This window comes from Ovis canadensis, chromosome 21, assembly GCF_042477335.2.
Source record: "Ovis canadensis isolate MfBH-ARS-UI-01 breed Bighorn chromosome 21, ARS-UI_OviCan_v2, whole genome shotgun sequence".
Classification (NCBI taxonomy): domain Eukaryota; kingdom Metazoa; phylum Chordata; class Mammalia; order Artiodactyla; family Bovidae; genus Ovis; species Ovis canadensis.
The window spans coordinates 53,143,350-53,167,701 of NC_091265.1; the positions used below are offsets into that span (position 1 = coordinate 53,143,350).

A 24,352-nucleotide genomic window follows, 5' to 3' on the forward strand; every position below is an offset into this window, starting at 1 on the left:
GGGGCAATGATTTGTTGGATAAACAAACCCAACTGAAGGAAGGATGAAAAGTCTGGGATTTCCCGTTACAGGACAGGAAGGATGGATGGTGAGGCGGAGGAGGAGGGGGTGCAATAGGGAGAAAAAGGTTGCAGCGCTGGAAAATGGCTGGCTGATGCCTCCGTGTCACCTCTGGGGAGGTGTGGAGGCACCTCCAAATCCTACTTGAGGTGGTGAGTGTGCCCCCCAGTCGCACTTATAACAGGTCTCGATCCCAGACCTCGATCCTTCCCTGTGGGGAATGGATTCAAGCCTCCCAGCAGCCTCCCGGTCCCATGTTAGCAGACACAGGGGAGTGTTGGATGCTGGGAGCTGAGAAAACCTCAGAACCCAGGGAGGGAGAGGCTCTCCCCCGCAGCCCCAGGCAGGGTGCTGGGTGGGGGCCGGAGGGGGCGGGTGCTGCAAGGTCTGGCTCCAACTCTTACCCTCCAACTCTTCACACTCGGCTACCGTCACGTCCCTGAACCACTTTGTCCCTGCCTGGCATGGCCCAGATTATGAAAAGCCCCAAGGAGCCGGAGTCTGGGTTCCATCTACCCTTCTTGGAGTGAGGGACCTGAGCCCAGGCCCCGGAGAGGCTGAGCCCTTCCCCGCATCTGCTTTGCAGAATGCCAGCCAGCCTGCCTTTTCCTCAACAGCCAGAGGGTTATTTCAGCAACACTGACACAGAGATTCCACCATCCACACACAGCCTGATGTAAGTCTAGCATCCATGGAGGACCTCTCTCCTGTGCTTTCTCATAAAATACTACCTGTGGGGATTCACCTCCAATTCCCACCTCATCCCCACAACAGAGATGGAGGGTTGGGTGGGGTTTTTCATCAGAGTCTGCTGCAAGGGATGGGGGGGGTGCCCACCACCTCCCACTCGTGACAGCTGAGGGCTCACTGGTGAGATGTGTCCCCTTTCCCTCTCAATCCCCCCCAGGCCTCCTTCCCTTCATCCTGGTCTAGGACCACTCCCACCCCCGCCCCCTGGCCATAGGCACTGCCCCAGGCCTGGGCACCCTGGGCAGGAAGCTGGCAGAGACCAGGACCGCCAGTCGAACTGGAGCAGATGGTTTTTTACCGAGGAGGAAGTTGACAGTTTCAACTTCAAACACGGGTGACGCAGGCCTCGCACTGCCTGCTCCCCTGTCCCACCCCTGCCTGAGCCCTGTCCGCCCCGCCCCCTCCTCCCAGAGAGGGAGACACAAGGCCAGACGCCCTCAACTTGGGCGCCGAGCTTGCCAGCTTCGGAGGCTGAGGTGGGAGGAGGCCGCGCCCATGGGGTCTCAGCATCCGCCACTGGCCGCCCTGTACCTGCTGGAGCTGCTGGGTGAGTACCCCTTCTGGGGCGTCTGCCGGGGGTACCTGGGCTCGGGGTACAAGAGAGAAGATGCCAGCATCAGATCCCTCGGTCTGACTCAGGCCTGCATGTCACCTCTCTGGAGTATTGCAGAGAGTTGGGGCCACCAGGATCACTGTCTTGTCCCCCAGTCCCAGCTCGGCTCTGGGTTCTGCTTCGTCCACCACAAGGGCCCCACCTCTCCTTCTCTCTTGCACTGTTGGAGAGTTGGGGACCTTACTGTCCCCTTCCAGGTGGAATCCATCCTCAGATCAGGCTCTGAGCCTAGAACTTCAGTTGTTCAGCTCTCATTCGGTGCCGGCTTCCCTCTGCAGCTACCCACCCTCACCCCTGTCTTATGAGTGTCCAGCCTTTACTTGGGTGCCTCCAGGGACAGGAAACTCACCATCTCCTGGGCAATTCTGGTGATGCTCTGGACAGAGCGGGCCAAGGCAGGGTGGGGACCAGATCGCAGTTGAGCAGATGTCAAAAACATAAGTCTTAGTTCCTAGTCACTCTGTTTCCATCCCAGGGGCCTCAGTCAGACCTCCCAGGCAGATGTGAGCGCACACTGGGTCTGCTGTCACTCCAGACTTGGATGCTGCTGCTACTGTTGCTAAGTCGCTTCAGTCATGTCCGACTCTGTGCGACCCCATAGACGGCAGCCCACCAGGCTCCGCCGTCCCTGAGATTCTCCAGGCAAGAATACTGGAGTGGGTTGCCATTTCCTTCTCCAATGCATGAAAGAGAAAAGTGAAAGTGAAGTCACTTAGTCATGTCCGACTCCTAGCGACACCATGGACTACAGCCTACCAGGCTCCTCTGTCCATGGATTTTCCAGGCAGGAGTACTGGAGCGAGGTGCCTGGATAGGGACTTCCTAACCCTTACCCAAGGGTGACTGTGGAAATGACCTGGGGCCTCTGGAGAAGCTGGCTGGGGATAAGGTTTGGGGTGGGTGAGCCTGGGGTCTCCTGTCTGCTGGAGGGGAGATGGTGGAAGAGGCAGCCCTCCATCCCTGAGGTCTTGGGACACTAGCTCGGGACTGGAGCCCTGTTGCTGGGGCATCAGCGACACTGGCCGGTGGGGAGGATGCTGAGCAAGCGGGAGACAAGTGAGATCATTGTACTTTGTGGTCTGAACCCTGGGGTCTAAGTTTTGCCCTGTACGACCTCAAACAGGACTCGAGCCTCTCCAGGCCTCTACGTCCTTATTTATAAAATGCAGAGGGATGAACTGGGTGAGATCTGACCACTTCTCAAGGGTTTGGAAGGTGTGGCAGTTGAGAGAGGTGACTGACTCAGGACGGGAACAGGTGAGAACAGATGGCAGCTTGAGGCTTCCCAGTTTAGGAGGAAAGGACTCAGGGGACATAGCCTGCTTAGCAGGGCACCTCAGTCCCTCCTAGAAAAGGGTGTGTATGTGTGAATATGTGTGTGAGAGGTGTGTGTGTACGTGTGTGTGTTTTCACAGGCGAAACATGGCTTCTGCATGTAGCTTGCCTTCCCCCTGGGCATGTGGTGATGGCTCATGTGCACATATATTCTAATAACTGTTCTTCCATGGATTTGCAGGAGACGCAAAGTGCCTTCTGTCCCCGGGGTGGAGGCTGAGGGATGGGCCCTGGTTACTTTCCAGTACCTTCCTGAGCAGCTGCTGTGGCCTTCTTGGCCCTGGAGATTCCAAAAACCAAGGTCCTAAGCCTCTCCTTCCCTGGTGGCTCAGGGGAGGGGGAGGTAAAGGTGGTAAAGAATCTGCCTGCAATGTAGGAGATCTGGGTTTGATCCCTGAGTTGGGAAGATCCTCTGGACGAGGGAATGGCAACCCACTCCAGTACTCTTGCCTGGAGAATCCCCATGGACAGGAGCCTGGCAGACTATAGTCCATGGGGTTGCAAAGAGTCAGACACAACTGAGCGACTAAGTACACAACCCCCTCACCACCCACCCCCCCCGCCCCCGCCTTACCTATTCCTTACCTGTGGCCTCTGACCCTACTGGGTCAAGGGTCTGGCCAAATTCCCAGCTGAAGGTGGGGGTGAGATCCTTCTCTGCAGGCCTCCCCCTGAATCCCATCAAGGGCAAGGCTCCTGGCAGGATCAGGCCCAGCAGAGCCCAGAGTCCGGAAGGCAGGGCCCTCACCAGAGTATAGGAACCATCCGGAAGTCCAGGAGCACAAGGTTCCCAGTGTGTATGTGTGTGGGGAAAACTGATGGATAATAAACATTTTCACTATTCAGTGGGTCACAGCTTAAGAAATACTTTGAAAGCCATTTTTCTTCTGAAAGCTTCACAACAGCCTAGTAAGCAGGTAGCCTAGTAAGCAACCTAGTAAGCAGGGCCCGTTGCCCCTATTTTATAGTGTGGAAAACTGAGGTCCAGGAGGAGCAGCTGATGAGCTGCAGAGCCCACCCTAGCCCAACGCTCCTGCTCCCATGGAGCCCCTCCGTGGCGCACCAAAGCCACTCCCACGACTAGGAAAATGGCCGCAGGACACAACCGCCACCAGCAGACAGACAGCCACCAAGGGTTGGGGACACCTAGGCCCAGGGTTGAGCAGGCAGCACAGGCACCCTTCAAGCTGTTCTAAGCAGGGACAACCCAACGCCAGAGCCCTGGGCACACTTCGGCCTCCTGTCTGGCCACGAGAGTTGTGCCCATGGCTTGGGGACCTTTGGTACATGGAAATACCAACAGCTTGCTTTTCTCCACAGCTACTCTTAGCTCCAACCTACCGGGGGCTCACCTGCTGAAGGTGGGGCATGGAGGCAGCTCTGATCACTACCCCGCCACTCAGGTCTGGCCACCAGGGTTACAGAAACTGATGCTAAGGTGTGGTGAAGTCACGGACTCAGCAGCCTGAATTCTGGTCTCTTCCCTTGCCAGTTTAGGTGACTATGGACCCATTCTGTAAGTTTCAGTGTCCTCCTATGTGGAACTCAAACAATAATAGCACCTGTCTTATAGCAATTTCTAAGGATTAAATGAATCAATGAATGTAGATTTCAGTAGGAACATTAGCTTGTATAGTAAGTGCTGAGTAAGCATTGATAATAATAATGAATAAATTTGTATAGTAACATATTTACATAACTTATTTATTATTTATACATAATAAATTCTCCAGGCAAGAATACTGAAGTAGGTTGCTTTTTCCTTCTCCAGGGGAATCTTCCCAGCCCAGGGATTGAACTCAGGTCTCCTGCATTGCAGGCAGATTCTTTACCATCTGAGCCACCAGGGAAGCCTATGTGTACATAATAAATATATAAATTTATTATATAATTTATCATAAAGATTAATTATTATTTATTATGTGAATTTATTATTATCATTATTATCAGAATCAACAAGAAACCAGGTGAGGCAGGACCCAGTGGGGAAGACTTGAGCCTAGCGATGAGGCTTTCTGTCCTCCAATCTTCCTGTTCTGGCTAATGATTCATTCGTTTCTTCATTTCCATATATTTATTGAGCATCTACTATGTGCCCAGTTCTGTGTAAAGCTCTGGGGATACAGCAGTGAACCAGACAAGAGCCCCCCTCATGGAGGGAGCACCCGAAATTTTACAAATTTCCAAATTTTGTCATTAGCATGATGAAGGAAACAGTAACCACTGAGCCTCTGGGACCAAGTTCACGTTTGACGGGGCCCCCAGCCCAAGGGGCTGCTCTCTGAGGAGATGACCTCATCTGAGACCCAAATGATGGAAGGATCCAGTCAGGCAGGGAAAAGCGGGAGGAGTGACCCAGGCAGAGGGCACGTGGAGGGTGACGGCAACAAGCAGGACAGGCCTAGAGGAGCTGGATGTCCACAGTGTAGGCGGGGAGAGGGGATGCCCACTGTGAGCCTACCGCCTGGTCTGAAGTCTCAGGGTGCAGAGCTGAGGCCATTGCTGGCTCTGAGTTCAAAGAATCAGGCCCCCAGAAGCCCCGAGTTCCCCACCTCCAGCAGGGAGCAGACCTGGGAGCTCAGGGCCCCCACTGACCCCTCCGGTCACCCTGTCCTGTGCCAACAGCTCAGAGGGGTCTCCCTGCAGCAACCAGGGGACCATGGAGGGACTTTGCCATCCTACAAATCTGATTGAATGCCTATTCTGTGTGCATGCACGTGGGTACCTTGTGAGCATGTGTGTGTGTGCGTTCCCCCATATATGTGCCTGTGTTGTGCGTGCACACATGGAAAGGCCTATGGGGCTTTGAAGCAATGCAGAACTGGGTTTGATGCCTTTGAGATCACTCACAAATGACAGGAACATGCCTCTGAGACTCAGCCTTCTCATCTATAAAATGGGGATAACCACTGCGCCCATCTCAAAGGATAATTGTAATCCTTAAATCTGGTTCATTCATTCATTCAGACAGCAAGTATTTATCAAGCACCTGTTATTCTAAGTGCCAGGGACACAGCAGTGAACACTCAAAATTCCTGTCCAGCTGGAGCTGACATCGTAGACGGAGGTGTGATGGGGAGACAGACAAGAGACAAGCAAGTCAAGGATTATATGGGTGTTAGGAGGTCAGGAGTGATTTGGGGTTGGGGGTTAGGGGTTCTGGGGGCTGTGCTGTACCCAGAGAGGGTGCAGTGGGTCTCATAAGAAGATCACATTTGAGCAAATACACGTAGGAAGTGAGTGATTCCACTGCACCATGCGGGCCCAGGAAGGAAGGTGGCAGTCACATGTAGGCTGGTGGCAGGGCAGCCATGAAGGCCTCCGTGAGGATGGGGCATTTTCTCCAACAAACTCGAGGCACCTGGGGCCAAGCCGAGGAAAAAGGGTGCTGAGCACCCTGGAGAGAAACGGGACCTCTCCAGGTCCACAAGCTGTTATCTTGAACCTCTGGCTGGATGCGTTTGGGAACTCAGAATTTTCCAGGCGGTGGAAGGTACTGTTGTGTATCTGCTGTGTGCTCACAACACACCAAGGAGGTCTGGGCAACACGCTGTAATCAAACACATTCCCATTTCTGCAGTGCAACTACGTTTGTGCACTAAAAACATAAATACCTTCCCACCAAATGTGTCAGGAAAGACTTTGTTTTGGCTTTGAATTGCAGATAGCATGGGGGCCGTGGCCCAATGTTACTTCCTCTAACTACCGTGTCACCACTCCCGCCTTGTCGTTGCTGTGTACCCCTGGGGAGCTTGACCCTCACGTTCCCACAGGAATCTGGTACTCCCTTCTCCCTGGGGGCACAACTAGGAGATGTGTGGTGGGAACAGAACAGGAAATTAGTGACAGTCGGCAGAGGCAACAAGGGTCCCACAGACCCCCGTGTGGGGTGAAGCCCTCCTTCTCTCTGTCCTCAGTTTCCCCATCAGTACCACGGGGCCAGCAGGCTCTGGGGTCTCCCAGTGGTAGAGCCCCATAGGGCCCTGTCAAGTGATGGTGATGAGATTTCTGTCCTGACCCTACCACCAGCAGGATGTGTGACCTTGGGCTAGTCGCTCAGCGTCTCTGAACATCAGTTTCTTGATCTGAAAGTAGAGATGAGGTCCATCCCTTCTTCACAGGGCTATGGATATGAGCCCTTGTGCAGGTTTTGGAGTAAGTGAGGCTCTGAAAAGAAAGGAGGGCTGGTCCGTGTGACAGTGGAACCACATACGGCAAGTGTGAAACTCATGCAAATTCAATCAGACAAACAAGGCCACCAGGGAAAGCGTGGAATTGCAGTTCAGATACGAAGGCCATTCTGCCCAGGAGCTGCTCGCTGTCGCCTATTGGCGCAGGCTCTGGGTGGGTGAGATTAGAAACCCGAATCCGCTGTTCCTTCTGTGGGCTCCAGCCCCCCAGCTTCTCCTGGCATGAACCTCGTGTGATTCTCTGAGCATTTTGTACATAAAAAGGCTCCTAATCAAAAACCAACCCTTCATCTGGTGCTGCACCAGAGAAACAGAATTTTGGCCCTTTATGATCTTTGTTTCCCTGAAGCCCTGATGCAGATTCAGGCTAACAGGGCTCCACTGACAAGTGTCGTTTCAGAAAATCAGGATTCCTGGCCTCCTGACCCAGCCTCCCATCAGAGGCCGAGGGAAGGAAAATACAGAAAGCGCCCCAAAGGCAGTGGACCTACTGTGTTTGCTGTAAATTGATGAGAATGTTAGGGACCATTAAAGGGAATCACTGTTAATGGAAAAAGGGGAACATCTGACTTCCTAACCGCACTAAATTGGTCTGTCAGTTTCCTTATCTGGAAAATAGGGTGATGACAGGCCCCATGATTGAGGATGTAGGGAAGAAATGGGGTCTCCCATGTAAAACCCTTGTCCGCGGGTCTACATGGGGTAAGAGGTGGCTGTCCCCGTTTTTATCATCAGTGAAGTCCAAGCACCTCCCTGGGATCCCCGTGCCCACTGGACCCTTGCAAGGCAGGGCTCCCCAAGGCGGGCCTCGCTCTGGCCTCCATTTCTTAGTACATGGGGACTGTGATCAGAGGTGCTCGCGGGTCCAGGAGGGCCGACGAGTGGGTCTGAGGCCGGCATAAAGGGCACAGTCTCTGAAGCCAGCCTCCTGAGGCAAGTTCAGGCTCTGCTGTAAAGTGGGAGCAATAATACAGGCCCACCAGCTTGCACCTGCGATTCCAAAAAGCATTTGTAAATTTCCAGCAAATGCATACACTGCAAATCCTGGCCTGAACGAACAGGAGACTATTTATAATCTTCACGCATCCCACTTGGTGTGAAAATTCATATGTTTCGCTGCAGAAACCATCATATGTTTGCCGCTGAGGCTCTCCAGATGCAGGGGGACAGTAGGGTGCCCCAAGGACGCTGGCGAACCTGCGTAGAGCTTAACTGACTGCCCTAGGGCTCACGGCAGTGCAGCCCCACATGACCAGAAGCAGAGTTAGTCAATCAGTAGTGTCTGACTCTGCGACCCCGTGGACTGTAGCCTATCAGGCCCCTCTGTCCATGGAATTCTCCAGGCAAGCATACTGGAGTGAACACAGGCAAGAATAGTGGAGTAGCCATTCCCTTCTCCAGGGGATCTTCCCGACAGGGATTGAACCTGGGTCTCCTGCATTACAGGCAGGTTCTTTATCGCCTGAGCCACAGAAAACTTATTTTTCAAAAATATCTTGATCTTGGGATTTCTTATAAAAAAGAGAAGCAAGGGACTTCCCTGGTGGTCCAGGGGTTAAGATTGTGCTTCCACTGTAGGGAACACAAGTTTGATTCCTGGTCAGGGAACTAAGATCCTGCATGCTATGTATGAGGCCGAAAAATAAATAAGAAGAGGAAAAAGAAAACAAAAAGAAACTTTTAAAAATAACGGGCTCGCCTTCCCAGTTTTTTAACACTCTGCTGAGCAAATAAAACTCATCTGTGGCCTGATGCAGCTCAAAGTGTTGCAGTAGAGGGAACCGAAGAGAGAACCATCCAGAATGGTGTGTGTTGGGGGGGGGGGGGCGGTTGCAGTGGCAGGGAGGGGAAGGTTGCAAGAGGAGAGGCAAGGGAGGGGATGAGTGCATAAATATCTCAGAGTTGCTTTCAAAAATTCATTTACTCCCCACCTGAGACCTCCTTGGGGCAGCAGGGTCTAAACAGCTCAATCTCTGCAAAAGCAGAGATGAGGAGAGGAGCTCGGGGAGCATGAAAAAGCCTTCCTATTGCCTCTGTGGCTTTTTCAGCCCCAAGCTTTCCCTGGCTCAGCCAATCTAAGCCTGAAATAGTGGGGGCTCCGAGGAGAGGTTGGCATGGGAAGGAAGGGCCCTGGTCCTGGCTGCTCAGATTGTGGTGGTAGATGATGGATTGGGGAATGACGCGTTAGTTTCATGACTAGCGTCCCTCATGGTCTGTAGGGTCCCCAGGCTTCTGTTGGCAGGTTCTGCAGCAGCAAAGCCTTGGACCTCTGGTTGCATGCTTAGCCCAGACCTCTGGGCTAAGGTGTAGTCAGGGAGAGGGTCTGCAGGGTTCAGGGAAGCAGGATGCTGGTCCAGCCCCTGTGAGAAGCAGCTAAAAGAATAAAATAAGTTGTGGACAAATCAAAAGCTGGCAGATCCTTGGAGACAGGAAGAAGCAGCACCCAGGAAGCCTCCCAGTCAGTTGTGCATCTCACCTGCCCACGCCTGCCTGCCTGTGGCTGAGATACATCAGGAACCAGAGACTATAGATCCTGGAAGTTTGAACTGAAAGGAAGGTGAGGGAGGGTGGAATCTAAGGTCTTCACTTTACAAACGAAGAGACCAAGCCCAGAGAGGTTGAGTGATTTGCCAAGATCACACAGCAAGTTCAGGGAAAGTCTTCCCATAGGATGTTTCGCTGGCTGAAGGGGCTTTCAAATTCACTCCTTTTCATCAGGTTTGCATGCCAGGAATACGCAGGAATCAGTGAAACGCAAAGCAGGCCAACACAGGCTTCCACTGAAGGGAAGGGAGGCAGCTCAGCCCAGTGGTCAAAAGCACAGACACTGCCAGGTGGCCTGGCTTGGAGGCCTGGCCCCAGTGCTCATCAGTTGCTTAACAGGTTATTTAATCTCTCTGTGCCCTCATCTATAACATGAGAAGGTCAAATAATAGTGCCAGCTTCTCGGAGCTGCTGTGAGGTTTGAGAGAGTTCACGTATGAAAATGTCTGGGAGAAAGTGCGTACTGTGGAAGTGTTTATGGTGATGGTAGAGGTGGTGGTGATGGCGACGGGTGGTGATTATGTTGATGGTGATGGCGACTGTGTTGAGGGGGTGGTGGTGACAATGATGGTCACAGTGACGGTGACAAGAAATGCTGCTCACCTGAGGCCAGTCAGGCTCACAGAAGGAAGGTGAAGCCCTGGGTCACATAGATGCCTTGTCTCCACCGGGCCTTTTCTTTTTAAGAGTTGTCCTTGGTTCTCAGGTTGTGCAGTCTTTCTCTGGCTGTCCCATGTGAGATCAGCAGGGGTGGTCAGGCCCAGTCCCTGCCCTCAGGGCCTTTGGGGTCTGGAGGCTCCAGCACCAGAGTCCAGTCAGAGTCTAAGTCATGCTCATTTCTGCTCGTTTGTCCGTTCTGAGGACTCGGCCCTTTGGAGGCCCAGATAGGTGGCAGAAGGCAGAGAGATGGGTTTGGAAGGCAGACTTGTGATTCGAATCCAGGCCCTAGTGGTTTCACCCTGAACAGACGTCTATATCGAACATGTATTCAGCTCACATTGTGGGGCCATCTGGAAGATAAACAACCATATCTGTAAGGAACTACCCTCCCGAGGGCTGAGTATACAGTAGGTGTTCAATAATTGGTAGTTGCTGTTAACAATGGAGAAGGCAATGACACCCCACTCCAGTATCCTTGCCTGGAAAATCCCACGGACAGAGGAGCCTGGTAGGCTGCAGTCCATGGGGTCGCTAAGAGTCGGACACGACTGAGCGACTTCACTTTCACTTTTCACTTTCATGCATTGGAGAAGGAACTGGCAACCCACTCCAGTATTCTTGCCTAGAGAATCCCAGGGACAGGGGAGCCTGGTGTGCTTACGTCTATGGGGTCGCACAGAGTTGGACACGACTGAAGCGACTTAGCAGCAGCAGCAACAAAGGTTGGCTGTGGTGACTTTGGGAATATGAAGTTCTCAGGTGAGAAAGGGGGCAGCAAGCCCTGTGATCCAGCTCTCCAAGCATCCAGACCCAGACCTCTCCCCGTGGGAAAACTCCTAAGCAGGCCTGCAGTCCACCCACCTGTGCCACAGGCCCAGCCAGCTCCACAGCCGGCAACACCAGCTCTGAGCACGGAATGCCGGATGGAGAATGCTGGCCAGGAAGGCCCTGGGCCAAGGCTTTTACATAGATTGCTTCAGCTCATCATAACATTGCTATAAAACTGGTCCCTTTCTCGTTCCCTTGCCACAGACAAGGAAACTGAGGCTCAGAGGGGCCAAGGATGTGGCAGAGCTCTTACTCAGACCCAGCGAAGAGCCCCAATGCCTGAGAAACTTTCCTGCAGCATGGAGTACCAAAGGGTGGATCTTTAGGTCCCCTCTTCTCATTAGCACCACTTTAAGCTGCCTCAACCCTCAGGGTTTAGCCAAAGAAATGACTCCCTAAAAGTAGACCAGCCCCATTCCCACTGGGAATTGGCACCGAGAGAGGTAAGAGGTCAGGGGTGAAAGGTGAGGGCAGAACAAAGGGCCTCCTGCCTCCTCATCACCAAGTGAGCCAAATGTCTTCACCATGTCCTCCTGAGGCCATCCTGCCCATTGCAGCAGATTGGATGATCGACAGCTGGTCAACCCTCTTCCAGCTGAGGGCAGAGCTCTGGGCCTGACACAGTTTCTGCATTAGAAATACCTTCCCCTTCTGAGGCCCAGGACTCTCAGGACAACTATGGTGGGCTCTTGCCAGGATGGATGAAACTTACCACAGGTTGCCAAGTCATTGCAAGGAATCTTGGTTGCGAGAGAGGGCCAGGCTGGTGGAGCGTGACTTCCTTTAAAATTCTACCATCAGCTTCAGAACACTCAGGCAAAACTAGGCTTTTTTACAGCCAGCAACAATCTCTCAAAAGCAACTTAAACACAGCCCTTTGCTATATAAAGTACTCACCCTGGCCCAATAGTATCCCCAGTTCCCAGTTGAGAAGTGAGCCCTGGGGGCAGACAGAAACCAAACCGCTTGTTCCATGACTGATGAAGCCCAGCAGTAAATTGGAGCGTGGGCTTGGAGGCCGCACAAGTGTGCCACCCCACTCATACCCACCCGTATCAAACCTCTCCCAGCTACATTTGAGTCAGCCATGAGCTGCTCTGCCAAGAGGGTGACGATTACCTGCTTTGACCACTTGCTCCACAAGTGGAGGACCACTTCTAGATGAGGCTGGGAGGAACTGGGACTTCCTAGGGGCCCACATTCCTATTGAAGGGGCCCAGGCAGGAGCCTGCCAAGGGGTAGATCAGTTCTCCCCAAACGACGTGTCCATTGGGCTCCTTTGCCAACTGACTGCTTGATCTTGGGCAAGTCCCACTGCCTCTTTGAGCTCAGATTTCCTCCTCCTAAACTAGGAGCTGTTGAAGAGAAATTTTTTCATTTCTATCCTGCCTTGGGAGTTCTAGAAAGTAGCAAAATGTCCTAGGTTCCCATGCTGGCTAGTTTCTCAGCTCTCTAGAACTAAGATGTTTAATTTTTTTTTTTTTTTGATTGAAAGTGACATTCAGGATATTTTTATGTTGACACCCAGCACACAAAAACTGAGCCTTATCTTCACAAAACATGATGCGTTCTGACATTCTCGATTCTCGTCCATTTCATTTTTTAAAAAGCTGAGGGTTGTAGGGACTTCTCTGGTGGGTCCAGTGGTTAAGGCTCCACCTTCCAATGCAGGAGGCATGGGTTCGATCCCTGGTTAGGGAACTCAGATGGGGTGCTGTCAAAAGTTTGAAAAATATACTTTAAGTTGACGGTTGCATCGCTACACAATTTTAAAAAAGTTGATGGTTGCCATGCTGCATATTACTACAGAGGACTAGCATGAGGAAGTGTTTGAGGGCTGCGCAGAACTGTACACCTTGACGATGACAGTGATCATGCAGATCTATGTGTGTGTTTATAGTCCTAGAACTGTGCACTAAATCAATTTCACATGTTCATTGAAAAAGTCAAGTTTTAAAGTAAGAAAGAAAATTGATGCCTGCAACACACAACATTGATTTCGTGACCCACCTAAGGGTTACAACCTGCAGTGTGAAAACCCCGGTCCCTGAACCCCATGACGGCGGCATGGGGCAGAATAGGCCATTGATCAGGCTGCGGGCAGAGGTGAGGTGGGGAGACGGGAGCAGGGGAGAGACCTCACTTCCTGACCCTCCTCTCTCCTTTCCGCAGTCACTTCCTGCCTCGGAGGGCTCAAGGTGGAGGAGCGAGGTAAGGAAGAGCCACGCTAAGAGGGGGGCATGGAGCAGGGCTGCGACTCCATCAGGCTGTAGGGGGACCTACCATCTTTTCATCAGAGTGAATCTCACCTTACAGGGAGAGAGAGAGAGTAGCCCCCCCACCCCCCAACACACACACGCATGCAGACGCGTCCAGGCACGCACACACACACACTCATGCACCCTAAAGAGGCCCATTTGCAGAGAGCTGCCGTAGACAACCATAAAGTACCATGCAAATGCTAGTTCTCATGCTAGCTATTATTACAGTCCACTTGTCGGGTACAGAAAGTATACTGGCCCATAAATGCATCTTGCAAAGTCCTATTTCCTACCCAGTCCTGCCAGATGCTCCCTGGCCAGAGACATTTGCAGCAGAGGCTGCCCCAGATTGTGATGTGTGTTAAATGTCTTGGACTTTAATCCTAGAGGTGAGTGTTTCCCAAACAGGGTTCCATGGAACTCGGTGGACAAAGCATAGGCCACACTACATCCCACCTTAGAGCCTGACAGGGGACAATGGCCTGGTGAAGGGTCTGAGGAGTCCTGCAATAAGGAACTCTGTTAAGCATTTTCAAATCCAGCAGTCCGCAGGCTACCTTCATCACAGACCTCTCTTTTTCACATGTCCTGAGATAATATCAGGCTGAATGTATTTGGAGGTAAATGTAGCAAGAGGGTCTCCTGAAGCTACCAGGCAGTCAGAAGGGGCTGCGGGGTCCTTGGCAGGCCCTGAACTGGGACCTGGAAGCCTGCAATGACATGCTAACTCCAAATGCTAGCCAGATGGAACCTGCCACACGATTCTACTTATATCACATTTGAGAGCAGGCAGAACTCATCTCTAGTGACAGAAAGCAGATCACTGGAGGCCTGAGGCTGGATTCAGGGAAATCAGCTGTGAAGGGGCACAAGGGAACTTCTGGGCGATGGGAAAGTTCTTTGTGTTCCCCGAGCACAGTGAGGGCTGCAGATGTGTATACATTTGTCAAATTTCATTGAACAAGTGCCCTTAAAATGCATGCATGTCCCTGTAGATAGATCATGCCTCAATAAAACTGATTTTAAAAGTTGGATAGAGAGAAAAAAATCAGGCACTGGGCCCTATCTGGGGTCTATCGAAAGAGAATTTCAAGGCAGGGGGTGGGGAGCGATTCTGCTGGGCAGTGGGTGCTGAGAACTCCTCGTTCACTGCTTCAAGTTTCCCTGAGGTCTCGAGCCCCGTCCTCCTGGACTTGGTTTTTAAGGGACCACCTGGAACCAGAGCAGCACCAGCATGAGTTTCTGGAAAGTCCCCGAAGGGACCCTGAGGATGAAACTCACAGGAGGAGCAAAGCTGGTGGGAGGATCCCGTGGGTAGAGGGAGCCTGGCTGACTTGGGGTCCCAGGTGGGGAGGGTACAGGGAGGGGCCCCCGTGGAGGACCCTGTCCAGCCTGACCTCCCACTTGCCATCTCTTTGACCCCTAGGGCTCGCCGTGAGACTGAGCGGCTCTGGCTCACCGTGCCAGGGCCGTCTGGAGGTCAGCAACGGGACAGAGTGGTACGCAGTGCACGGCCAGAGCTGGGGCCAGTCTTCACTCTACCAGGTGATGCCCAAGCAGTTCTTCAAGCTGTGCCAGAAGCTGCAGTGCCGGGACCCTTTGTTACTCTCTTCATTGCATCACTTCAAAGACAGGCCATTCCAGAAGCTGATGATCTGCCATGGACAGCTGGGGTCCTTCTCCAACTGCAGCCTCAACAGGGGACACCAGGTGGGCCCTCTGGCCCTGATCTGCTCAGGTGGGTGACTAGCCGGCCCAGTAGGTTCTCTAGGCCCGGAACCTGGATGCCTGTGACCTGGAGCCTGAGCAAGCAGGTGGAAGGGGTCACTAACTTACAACCACCCTCTCAGAAACATGCACTGGTGGGGAACTGGAAGGGGAGAGCAGAGAGGGTGCTGGCCCCTGTCTGGGGATGGAAAAGGTAGACGAACTGGTTCTGCCAATGGCTTACTTCATTGTCTACTCTTAACCTCTATTTTCCCAACTGTAAAATGGGCTGGCACTTGTAGGAGGCTTAGATACAACGTATGGGTCAAGTGGGTTTAATGGGGCCTGTGGTACTTATATCATGACTTCCAGTTCTTTCTTAATACTGCCAGTGGCTCCCAGCTCTCCCTACACCCCCTCCTCTTCCATGGGCCCTGGCCTCTCCCTAATCAGAGCATCTTTTTTGCAGAGCCACCGAGGACAACAGCTCCTCCCACGACCTCCCCGCCCACAACCACTCCGGAGCCCACAGGTAAAAGGATTCTGAGGGCTCTGGGGGTAGGGTGCTGGATTTTAGCAAATAAAAACACAGGATGTTTACGTTTGAGTCTCAAGTAAGCATGAAAAATTGTAGAGCATGTTCCATGCAATATTTGGGACCTCACCAACTCCTAGGGTCATTGCCCAGTCACTTGCTCCTCTGTTTGTTAGAACCAAAGAACAAGGAAGGTCTGGGTGCTGGTCATCAGCGCTCAGGTCCTTGCCCCCTCCCTTCTCTCCCCTAGCACCTCCCAGGTTTCAGCTGGTGGCAGAGCCTGGGGGCCTGCGGTGTGCTGGCCTGGTGGAGTTCTACAGCGGTGGCGTGGGCGGCACCATCGGCATCGAGCCCCAGGATGAGATCAAGGACCTGGGGCAACTCATCTGTGCAGCCCTCCAGTGTGGCTCCTTCCTGAAGCCCCTGCCAGAGACCGAGGAAGCCCAGACACCAAAGCCAGGAGGCCAAAGGCCCTTGCCAATCCGCTGGGAGATCCAGAACCCAAGATGCAACTCCCTGGAGCAGTGTTTCCGAAAAGTGCAGCCCCGGGCGGGTGGCCAAGCTCTTGGCCTCATCTGTTCTGGTGAGTGGGGAGCAGACTGAGACCCATGGGTGTCCCGAAGTGGTTATGTGACTTACCGCAGGTTCCTGAAACCCCAGCATGCAGTGCAGGGCACTAGTGCTATGGAGAACGCAAGGGAAACGGAGAGCTGGCCTCTGAGAGGTAGGGCGGTCGTGGGGTGGAGAGGTGGCACACCCGATGCCCTGGGCATCTCCACAAAGTAACGCAGAACAGGCCCAAATGTGCTGCTGGCTCGGCTGCCACTTGGGGAGGAGCAGGACTTTCGGGAGGAGGCAGGGTCTTCTGGTGGTTTTGATGGATCGTGGCTTGTGTCAAGGGCCCAAGAAGGATGGAGCCCTTGGAGAAGACCAGCCTTGCAGGAGGGGAGTTTACGCGCCTCAGAGACAGATGAGGCTGGAGCAATGGTAACTCATAGGAGGTAGGGAGAGGGCAGAGCGGAGCCCCCAGGGGCTTCCTACAGAGGCTGCTGAGTCATACACCGCCACTCTGAAGAAACGAACGATGCCGGTGTGGCTGAGGAGGGGCCCAGAGGCCGGGCTGGGGGATCCCTAAACCAGGATCAGTAGAGAAACAGGATAAAGGACCAAAGGTCAAATTAAGGGTAAGCACAGCAAACCTCAGCAGGTAGTAGCTCCTATCACAAATGTTCTAGTAAAGTCCAGACTTTAAGAAGTCACACTTACTGAGCACTTGTATCACACTGGGGACCATTCAGGGCATTCCATCCTTTTCACAACAGGCTTAGGAGATGGGTGCTATTGTTATCCCTACTTTACAGATGGGAAAGTTGAGGTTCTGAGAGGCTGAATTTCTTACTCAGTATCACAGAAGACTAGCTGGGGTTTACATTCAGGTAGCATCACTCCAGAGTCTGTAGTATAAGCCTCAGCTACTCCAAGTGTGGAGGGCTTTCCAGGTAGCTCAGTGGGAAAGAATCTGCCTGCCAATGCAGGATATGTGAGTTCGATCCCTGGTTTGGAAAGATCCCCCGAAGGAGGGAATGGCAACCCACTCCAGTGTTCTTGCCTAGGAAATCCCATGGACAGCGGAGCCTGGCAGAATACCCTCTATAGAGTCTCAAAGAGTCGGATACAGCTGAGCAACTGAGCACATATGTGCGCACACACGCACGCATACACTCCAAATGTGGTCCTCGACTAGCAGCTTCATCTGACTGCTTAGAAATGCAGACTCCCAGGCCCCACCTTCCATCTACTAATCAAGACTTGCATTTCAGCAAAGTCTCAGGGGTTCATGTGCACTAACCTGGGAAGCATTGCTCTGGAACACCGGGCCCATTCTGCAAGCAGGAATATCCCCCAAACACTGGATTCATGGTGTGAATTAGTAAAATGCTGCCCCCTCCAGACAGAAGTAGTCTCCAAGGATCTCTCAGCCTGAGGAGGGAATAAAACCTCGCTGGCTCCCAGGCTCACCCACCACTCTGCTCTGAGCCCTCTTGCAGGCTACAACCTGCAAAGCCATACCCAGAAGGCTTGCCTTTGATTTTTTTTTTTTTTCTGAGTAGAAGATTTGCTAGAGCTTTGAAGATGGCTGTTGCTATAGCAACTGGCCACAGCTGGTAAGATCACAAAGTGCTTTGACCTGAACACACATGGGCCCCCAGGCCAAGCGGACAAGCAGAAATCGATGATTCTCTGTTGCACCAGGCCCTTTTATGAGAGCCAGTCCCTCCAGGCTCAAGGCCTGGGCAGCAGGATTCCTGGGTATGGTTCCCAGCGGTGAATCTCCAGGACTCAAAGCAGATGGTATTTCTCATCCCAGGCCTCAGTTTCCCCTCTCTGAAAAGCCCTCCAACCTCCCAGGGAGCAGCAAGAGAATGAGAGGATATTTCAAAAAGGGAAGCAGACTCAGGTGGAGCGTATTTCTCACTTCTCACTTCTCTTACTGACCCCTGGGTGGGGGACGACAGCAGCTGCGGGCTGCCGACGGGCACTGCCCCCATGCTGGCCTTTTTGCTGAAAGTGCCCAAGCTGTTGCAGCTGCCCAGAGGTGCCAGGGACAGAACTTGATGGAGAAAATGCCAGAGAGGATGCCAGAAGAAGGGAAAGGCAGAAAGGAAGGCACTCCCACGTGGTACCCAAGCCCCCTGAGACCTGGGCCCTGCTAGGGCCCACACTTGGCCGTGTCACAGGGTCCCAGTGGCCTGGCATGCAGGCTTGGGGCCCAGGGAGCTCCGGCCGAGCCTGCCAACTCACCTCCCATTGCTTTCCCCCCAGATTTCCAGCCCAAGGTGCAGAGCCGCCTGGTTGGGGGCAGCGACATGTGCGAAGGCTCCGTGGAAGTGCGCAGTGGGAAAGGCCAGCAGTGGGACACGCTATGTGACAGCTCCTGGGCCAAGGGCACGGCACGGTGGGAGGAGGTGTGCCGGGAGCAGCAGTGCGGCAACGTCAGCTTCTACCAGGGGCTGGACCCCAGCGAGAAGACCTTGGGGGGCTTCTACTGTCCCTTCGGGATACTGTCCCAGTGCCACAAGCTTGAGGAGAAAAAGTCGTACTGCAAGAGGGTGTTTGTCACATGTGAGTTGGCCATGGTCCGTGGTGGGTAGAGGGTGGTTCTGGATTTTTGTTCTAAGACTCAGTCAATGAGCATTATTTCTGAAGAACATTCCAGGGACTAAAGAGAGAGAGCCCTAGGACAGGATGGAGCGATGACGAATAGGGGGAGGGGGGACAGCATGCTCAGAGAGCAATGAGCAGGAACCATCAGGAGGAGACTGGCCATAATTGTCAGGAGGCTAGTTCTTGCCTGGAGAATCCCAGGGACGGGGGAGCCTGGTGGGCTGCCGTCTCTGGGGTCGCACAGAGTCGGACACGACTGAAGCGACTTAGCAGCAGCAGCAGCAGCAGCAGTGAATATAGTACTCTTATTCCGTCTTCTGCTCTTTCAGATGGAAATTAGGAAAGCAAGGGAAGGGGTACATCTTTGCTGTATTAATGGTAACGGACTAATAGGTAAAAGAGAGAAATGGATGGGTGGACGGCTATTGGTAGATGAAGGCAAGGTGATCACTCATAAGTAACTGGAAAACGGTGGAAAGTTGATAGCAGAAGTGGTAAATGAGAGCCGGATGATCAATTGTGAGATAGTAAATGGCGGCTAAATGAGGATTTCAGAGATGGATGGAGAGACAGACAGATAGAAAACTGCCTCCCACACATGCTGGCCAGTTCCTAGGGGACGCCAGCCAACCAGCCAGGAGCTTCCCTCGAATGGACAGTTTTGATGCCCCACCCCCCACCTGCTCCGGGCCAGGACTGACCTCCCTCTGCCTCCTGCAGGCCAGAACTCCAGCCGAGCGGGCCTGGGCGTGGGCGCCGTGATGAGCATTATCCTGGCCCTCGTGCTTCTGGCGGTGCTGCTGGTCGTGTGTGGCCCCCTGGCTTACAAGAAGGTCGTGAAGAAATGTAGGTGACGGTGCCCTGAGCCGCCTCCCTCTGAAGCCCCTGCTGGGGAAGGCTGCACGTCAGCCCCGCAGGGGAGGGTCCCTGCCTCTGGAGAGCTGGCTGGGCTCACCTCTGCTTCACTGCCCAGCCCTGCCCCTCCCTCTCCTGCCCACTGGCCCTTCTCTACTCCAAGCAACAAGCAGGAAAATCACTGATTGACCCACATCTGGGGCCCAAAGAGGGGCCCCACTCCAGGCCCAAGGGAGGGTGTGGGTATTCTTTAGACTGTGATGGGTCCAGAGGGTCTGACCTCAGAAGACAGGTGTCCCTGGTTGGCTCCACCACTTTGCAGCTGATGGAGCCACTTCCTGTCTGAGCTCTGTATGTTTCCCCACCCAATGAATGGGCGAGGGCAGACCTGGTTAATGCAGTAGGTGTCATCTTGGCGTTCGGAGATGAGGCTGTGAGATTAGAGAGGCGGGTGGGAGAAAGCCCAGAGGTGGGCAGAGTTGGCTGGGTCCTGGCAGCCCTCCCAGGCCTGAATTCTTGTTCTCCACACCTTGTGCTATTTCTCCTGGAATATCAGCCTCTCAGCACGCACCTGCTGCCTCCTCCCTCCTTGCCTGTCCCCCTCCCTTACTCCCCCCCTCAACTCCCCCCACCTCCATCCTGATGTGCCTTTTGCCACCTCTCTGTCACCCAGTCCGCCAGAAGAAGCAGCGCCAGTGGATTGGCCCAACGGGAATGAACCAGAACAGTGAGTATCCCCCAGAGGCAGGCTCCCCCCTGGGCTGGGGCCAGCATCCTCGGGGCTCAGGAAGGGAGCCGGCGGAGCGGCGTCATGGGCCACTGCTGACCGCGGATGGAGCCAGCGGCTGCCTGTGGCCTCCGACTCCGCTGTGCTCACCTAAGGTGCTCCTGTGGCCGCGGGCGCTAGCAGGTGGTACTCAGAAAAGAGGAAGCCATGATCAAAGAGACTTGGGAATCAGTGAATTAAGCAAAGCTAGACACAGTTCTTTACTTCAGGACCTGTCAGAGAACCTTCACGGGCATTTTTGTGTGGTTCATCTTTCCAGAACAGGCATATGTAAAGAAGGGTGGCCCAAGCTACATATTTCATGGAGTGTCTTTACCACGGGCAGACTTTACAAGGCCAGTTTTAGGACGTTAGGATGCAGCCAGCCCAACCCCCACCCTGGTCCCCCTGGTCTTTCTTTCTGGCCACAGTCAGAGCACTTGTGCGGGTAGAACCACAGCCTTCCTCCTGTCTCCATCCCACATCCTCCCCTTTCACATGTCAAGGGCCAAATCCTTTAACTGTGTGGTCAAGTCTTTCTTACAAGATAAAGACCCTCAGCTCCAGGAGGGCAGGGGCCATATTTGCCCTATCAGTCATGTCCCAGTTCCCTGCTTGATCAATGATTGAGGGCTGATCGACTGAAGGCCTACCCACCAATCAGCTTGCCGGCCAACCCAAAGCTGCTCTGAAAGTCTGAGCCCTGGGACATCCCAGTTGGTCCAGTGGTTAAGACTCCACCTTCCAACGTGTGTTCCATCCCTGGTTGGGGAACTAAGGTCCCACACACCATGGGGTGTAGCCAAAAATTTTGTAAAAAAATAATAAAAATGAAAGTCTGAGCCCTGCTAGAATGAGCATCCCCAGGAAGAAAGGGAAAACAAGTATGTGCTGAGGGATTTCTGGGGGTCCTCGCCCCCTTCCCTATCCCCACGTTACACAATGGGAACAGGAAACTGGAGCTCTGGGCCCCGGCTGGGGAGGCGGAGAACAGAACAACACATCTAACGACACCGTCTCCCGAATCTGCTCAGTGTCTTTCCATCGCAACCACACGGTGACTGTCCGGTCCCAGGCTGAGAACGCCACGGCCTCCCACGTGGAGAACGAATACAGTCAGCCTCCCAGGAACTCCCAGATCTCAGCTTATCCAGGTAAGCACTGGCTGGCGCTCCTAGGAATGACGCCAGGGCCGAGCAGAGGGCCACGTGGTTGCCCAGAGGGAGAAGGAGGCTGAGCACAGTGGAGGATCAAACTGCCCCTTTGACGGCTGGTCACGGCAGGTAACGGAAGGGATACAGCCTTAACTGGCCCCTCAGCTGGAGAGAAGAACGTGCCGCGATGTCATTAAACACCAGTTCCGCTGTGACCCAAAGGACCTGTTTCTCAATAAATGAGACCCCTCAGATTCTTCGAGGCAGAACAGAGCCATCCACCAGCGGCCTGCAGGGCCCTGTACGAATGCTCCCCGACTGGCGCTGACAATTAAGCCGCAGGGAGCCTGGTGCTCAGCATCATTAATGGACACTGGCCGATTTGATCACAACGCTTGCGGGGCTGTTGAGCCACCAGCTCAGGAAGCCTCTGTGATCTTCCAAAAGCTGAAAGGCACTCGGCTCTGAGGGGCTGTCTTTGTGTGTCCTGAAGGGATAAGCCTGCTCACACAGCCTCCTTTCTTTCCACAGCTCTGGAAGGGGCCCTGCACCGTATCTCCACCCACCCTGATAACTCCTCCGACAGTGACTACGAGCTACACGGGGCTCAGAGGCTATAAGAGGTGAGCCTGGCCCCTGGCAGAGCCCTGGAGATAAGCGCAAGTCCCCCGGGTCTGCTCACCCTGCCTATCCAGGCGGGCGCTGAGCACCGGGGCTATTGTAAAGGAAATGAATAAGCGTCAGCAATTTAGGTGGTGGGAGCTGATTTGACCATCTGAGCCAGTAGGGTCATGAACCTTAAACTCCATCTGGGAAGACCACATAAAAGAGCCCCTGAGGGTAGAGGAATGTTAAGAAGTACAAACTACTGTCCATAAAAGAAATAAGCTACAAGGATGTATTGTACAGCGCAAGGAAGAGAGCCAATATTTTATAATAATCATGTTGCTGTTTAGTCGCTAAGTTGTGTCCGACTCTTTGTGATCCCATGGGCTACAGCATGCCAGGCTTCCCTGTCCATCACCAACTCACGGAGCTTGCTCAAACTCATGTCCGTCGAGTTGGTGATGCCATCCAATCATCTCATTCTCTGTTGCCCCCTTCTCCTCCTGCCTTCAATCTTTCCCAGCATGAGGATCTTTTCCAATGAGTTGGCTTTTTGCATCAGGTGGCCAAAGTATTGGAGCTTCAGCTTCAGCATCCAGTCCTTCCAATGACTATTCAGGGTTGATTTCGTTAAAATCTATAAACTTGCTGAGTCACAATGTTGTACACTGGAAGCAAATATAACATTGTAAATCATATATACCTGAGGTTTTAAAAAAGCACCTCCGAAAATGTCCCGATTGACTTACCCCAGAAGGAGGGCAAAGCCACTGTCCCTGATATTGGGTTGGGGGTTCTGGGCCTGTCCCCCGACTCCTTGAACCATCCCCAGAGCATGAGGTATCCTCCACCAACGCACTTCCTTCTCACCCCACAGATCTGTGACCTGGGAACAAATATTAATAGCCAGACTTTTTATCCTGAGAATCCTCTGCAGTCACCGCTTGGACGCCACGTCCCACTTCCTGCCCGCAAGACCACGGGCAGGACTTCCCAACACATCCCACTGCCCTGCAGAGGCCGGTCCACTCTGACATCTCCTCACATCTTCACCAGCCCCAGGGAAGACCCCAGCATGCCTCAGCTGGCCCCTTCACGGGTGGAAGCTGTGAAAGGGCAGAGCCCAGAAGCAAGCAGCCTTCCCAAGCAGAGACACACGGGGTCTATACCCGGGCAGCCCCTCCCTTGTCTGTGGACATCGTCTCTCTCTTCAGACTCTGACCCCAAGAGGAACCACAGAAAGCCTGCACCTGGAGGTGGGCGGTGGGAGGGAGGGCTGATTTCTCTCATGTATTTTTAATATGTTTTTTGTAAATAATGCTTTTTTCTGCTTCCTGGAAAAGGCTGCTCAGCCTGTTCAATCTACCTCTGTGGATCCCTCTGGGGGTGCCCGTGGGAAGGGGCACCTACTGGGGGCAGGGGGCTCTGCAGCCTCATGGTTGGAGGGCTTTGTTCCTGACATAGAACCACCCAGCACGGCACAGCAGCTGCCAGCCAGCACCCATAGCCTCATCACCAGCCTCCATCTGGGCCCTCGCTTGACAGAGAGCAGGGACACTGGCTGTCAAGCCTGAAGGGCACCAGTGCCACCTCAGGGGCCTGCATAGAGCGGGCACCTAGTAAATTCTAGCCAGTGTGGGGTTTGGGTTCACACAGCGATTAAAAGTGCAAACTAGTTTCTGCCAATTAGGTAGCCTCCTAACCTGAGAGTCAGAGACCAGAACTGAGCATTTCCTTGGGCTGAATAATTCCCTTAACTGAAATGGTCCCCTCTACCCTGCAGACAGCCTTTGTTGTTCAGCTGCTCAGTCGTGGCCAACTCTTTGTGACCCCATGGACTGCAGCACACTAGGCTTCCCTGTCCTTCACTATCTCCCAGAGCTTGCTGAAACTCATGACCATTGGGTCGATGATGCCTTCCAACCATCTCATCCCCTGTAGTCCCTTCTCCTCCTGCCTTCAATTTTTCCCAGCATCAGGGTCTTTTCCAATGAGTCGGCTCTTTGCATCAGGTGGCCAAAGTACTGGAGCTTCAGCTTCAGCATCAGTCCTTCCAATGAATATTCAGGGTTGATTTCCTTTAGGATATGACTGGTTTGATCTCCTTGAAGTCCAAGGGACTCTCAAGAGTCTTCTCCAGCAGCATAATTTGAAAGCATCAATTCTTCGGTGCTCAGCCTTCTTAATGATCCAGCTCTCACATCTGAACATGACTATTGGAAAAACCATAGCTTTGACTATGTGGGCCCAGAGAGGCTAGACATATTTAACCCTGCAGTGCCCAGGTTTTCTTAATGATGCACCAGAGGAGAATATCTGACCT

At 53.3% G+C, this 24,352-nt stretch overlaps 1 protein-coding gene across 1 annotated transcript; it reads left to right on the top strand.

The window, feature by feature from the left end:
* Positions 1-413: 413 nt before the first annotated feature.
* CD5 (CD5 molecule) lies at positions 414-23,371 on the top strand. Its single transcript, XM_069566431.1, has 11 exons — positions 414-1,357; positions 13,153-13,191; positions 14,668-14,979; positions 15,418-15,480; positions 15,734-16,066; positions 18,307-18,606; positions 19,369-19,494; positions 20,177-20,230; positions 21,304-21,423; positions 21,955-22,046; positions 22,907-23,371. Exons 1-10 carry the CDS (start codon positions 1,306-1,308, stop codon positions 22,041-22,043), a joined length of 1,488 nt encoding a protein of 495 aa, XP_069422532.1. The 5' UTR covers positions 414-1,305; the 3' UTR covers positions 22,044-22,046; positions 22,907-23,371.
* The last annotated feature ends 981 nt before the right edge of the window (positions 23,372-24,352 follow it).

Bases quoted from the DNA above. Each gene is read 5' to 3' on its own strand.
- CD5 (XM_069566431.1), top strand. From the start codon at position 1,306: ATGGGGTCTCAGCATCCGCCACTGGCCGCCCTGTACCTGCTGGAGCTG. The intron at 16,067-18,306 runs GTGAGTGGGGAG...CTTTCCCCCCAG, and splicing joins TCTTGGCCTCATCTGTTCTG to ATTTCCAGCCCAAGGTGCAG. The intron at 20,231-21,303 runs GTGAGTATCCCC...GAATCTGCTCAG, and splicing joins AACGGGAATGAACCAGAACA to TGTCTTTCCATCGCAACCAC.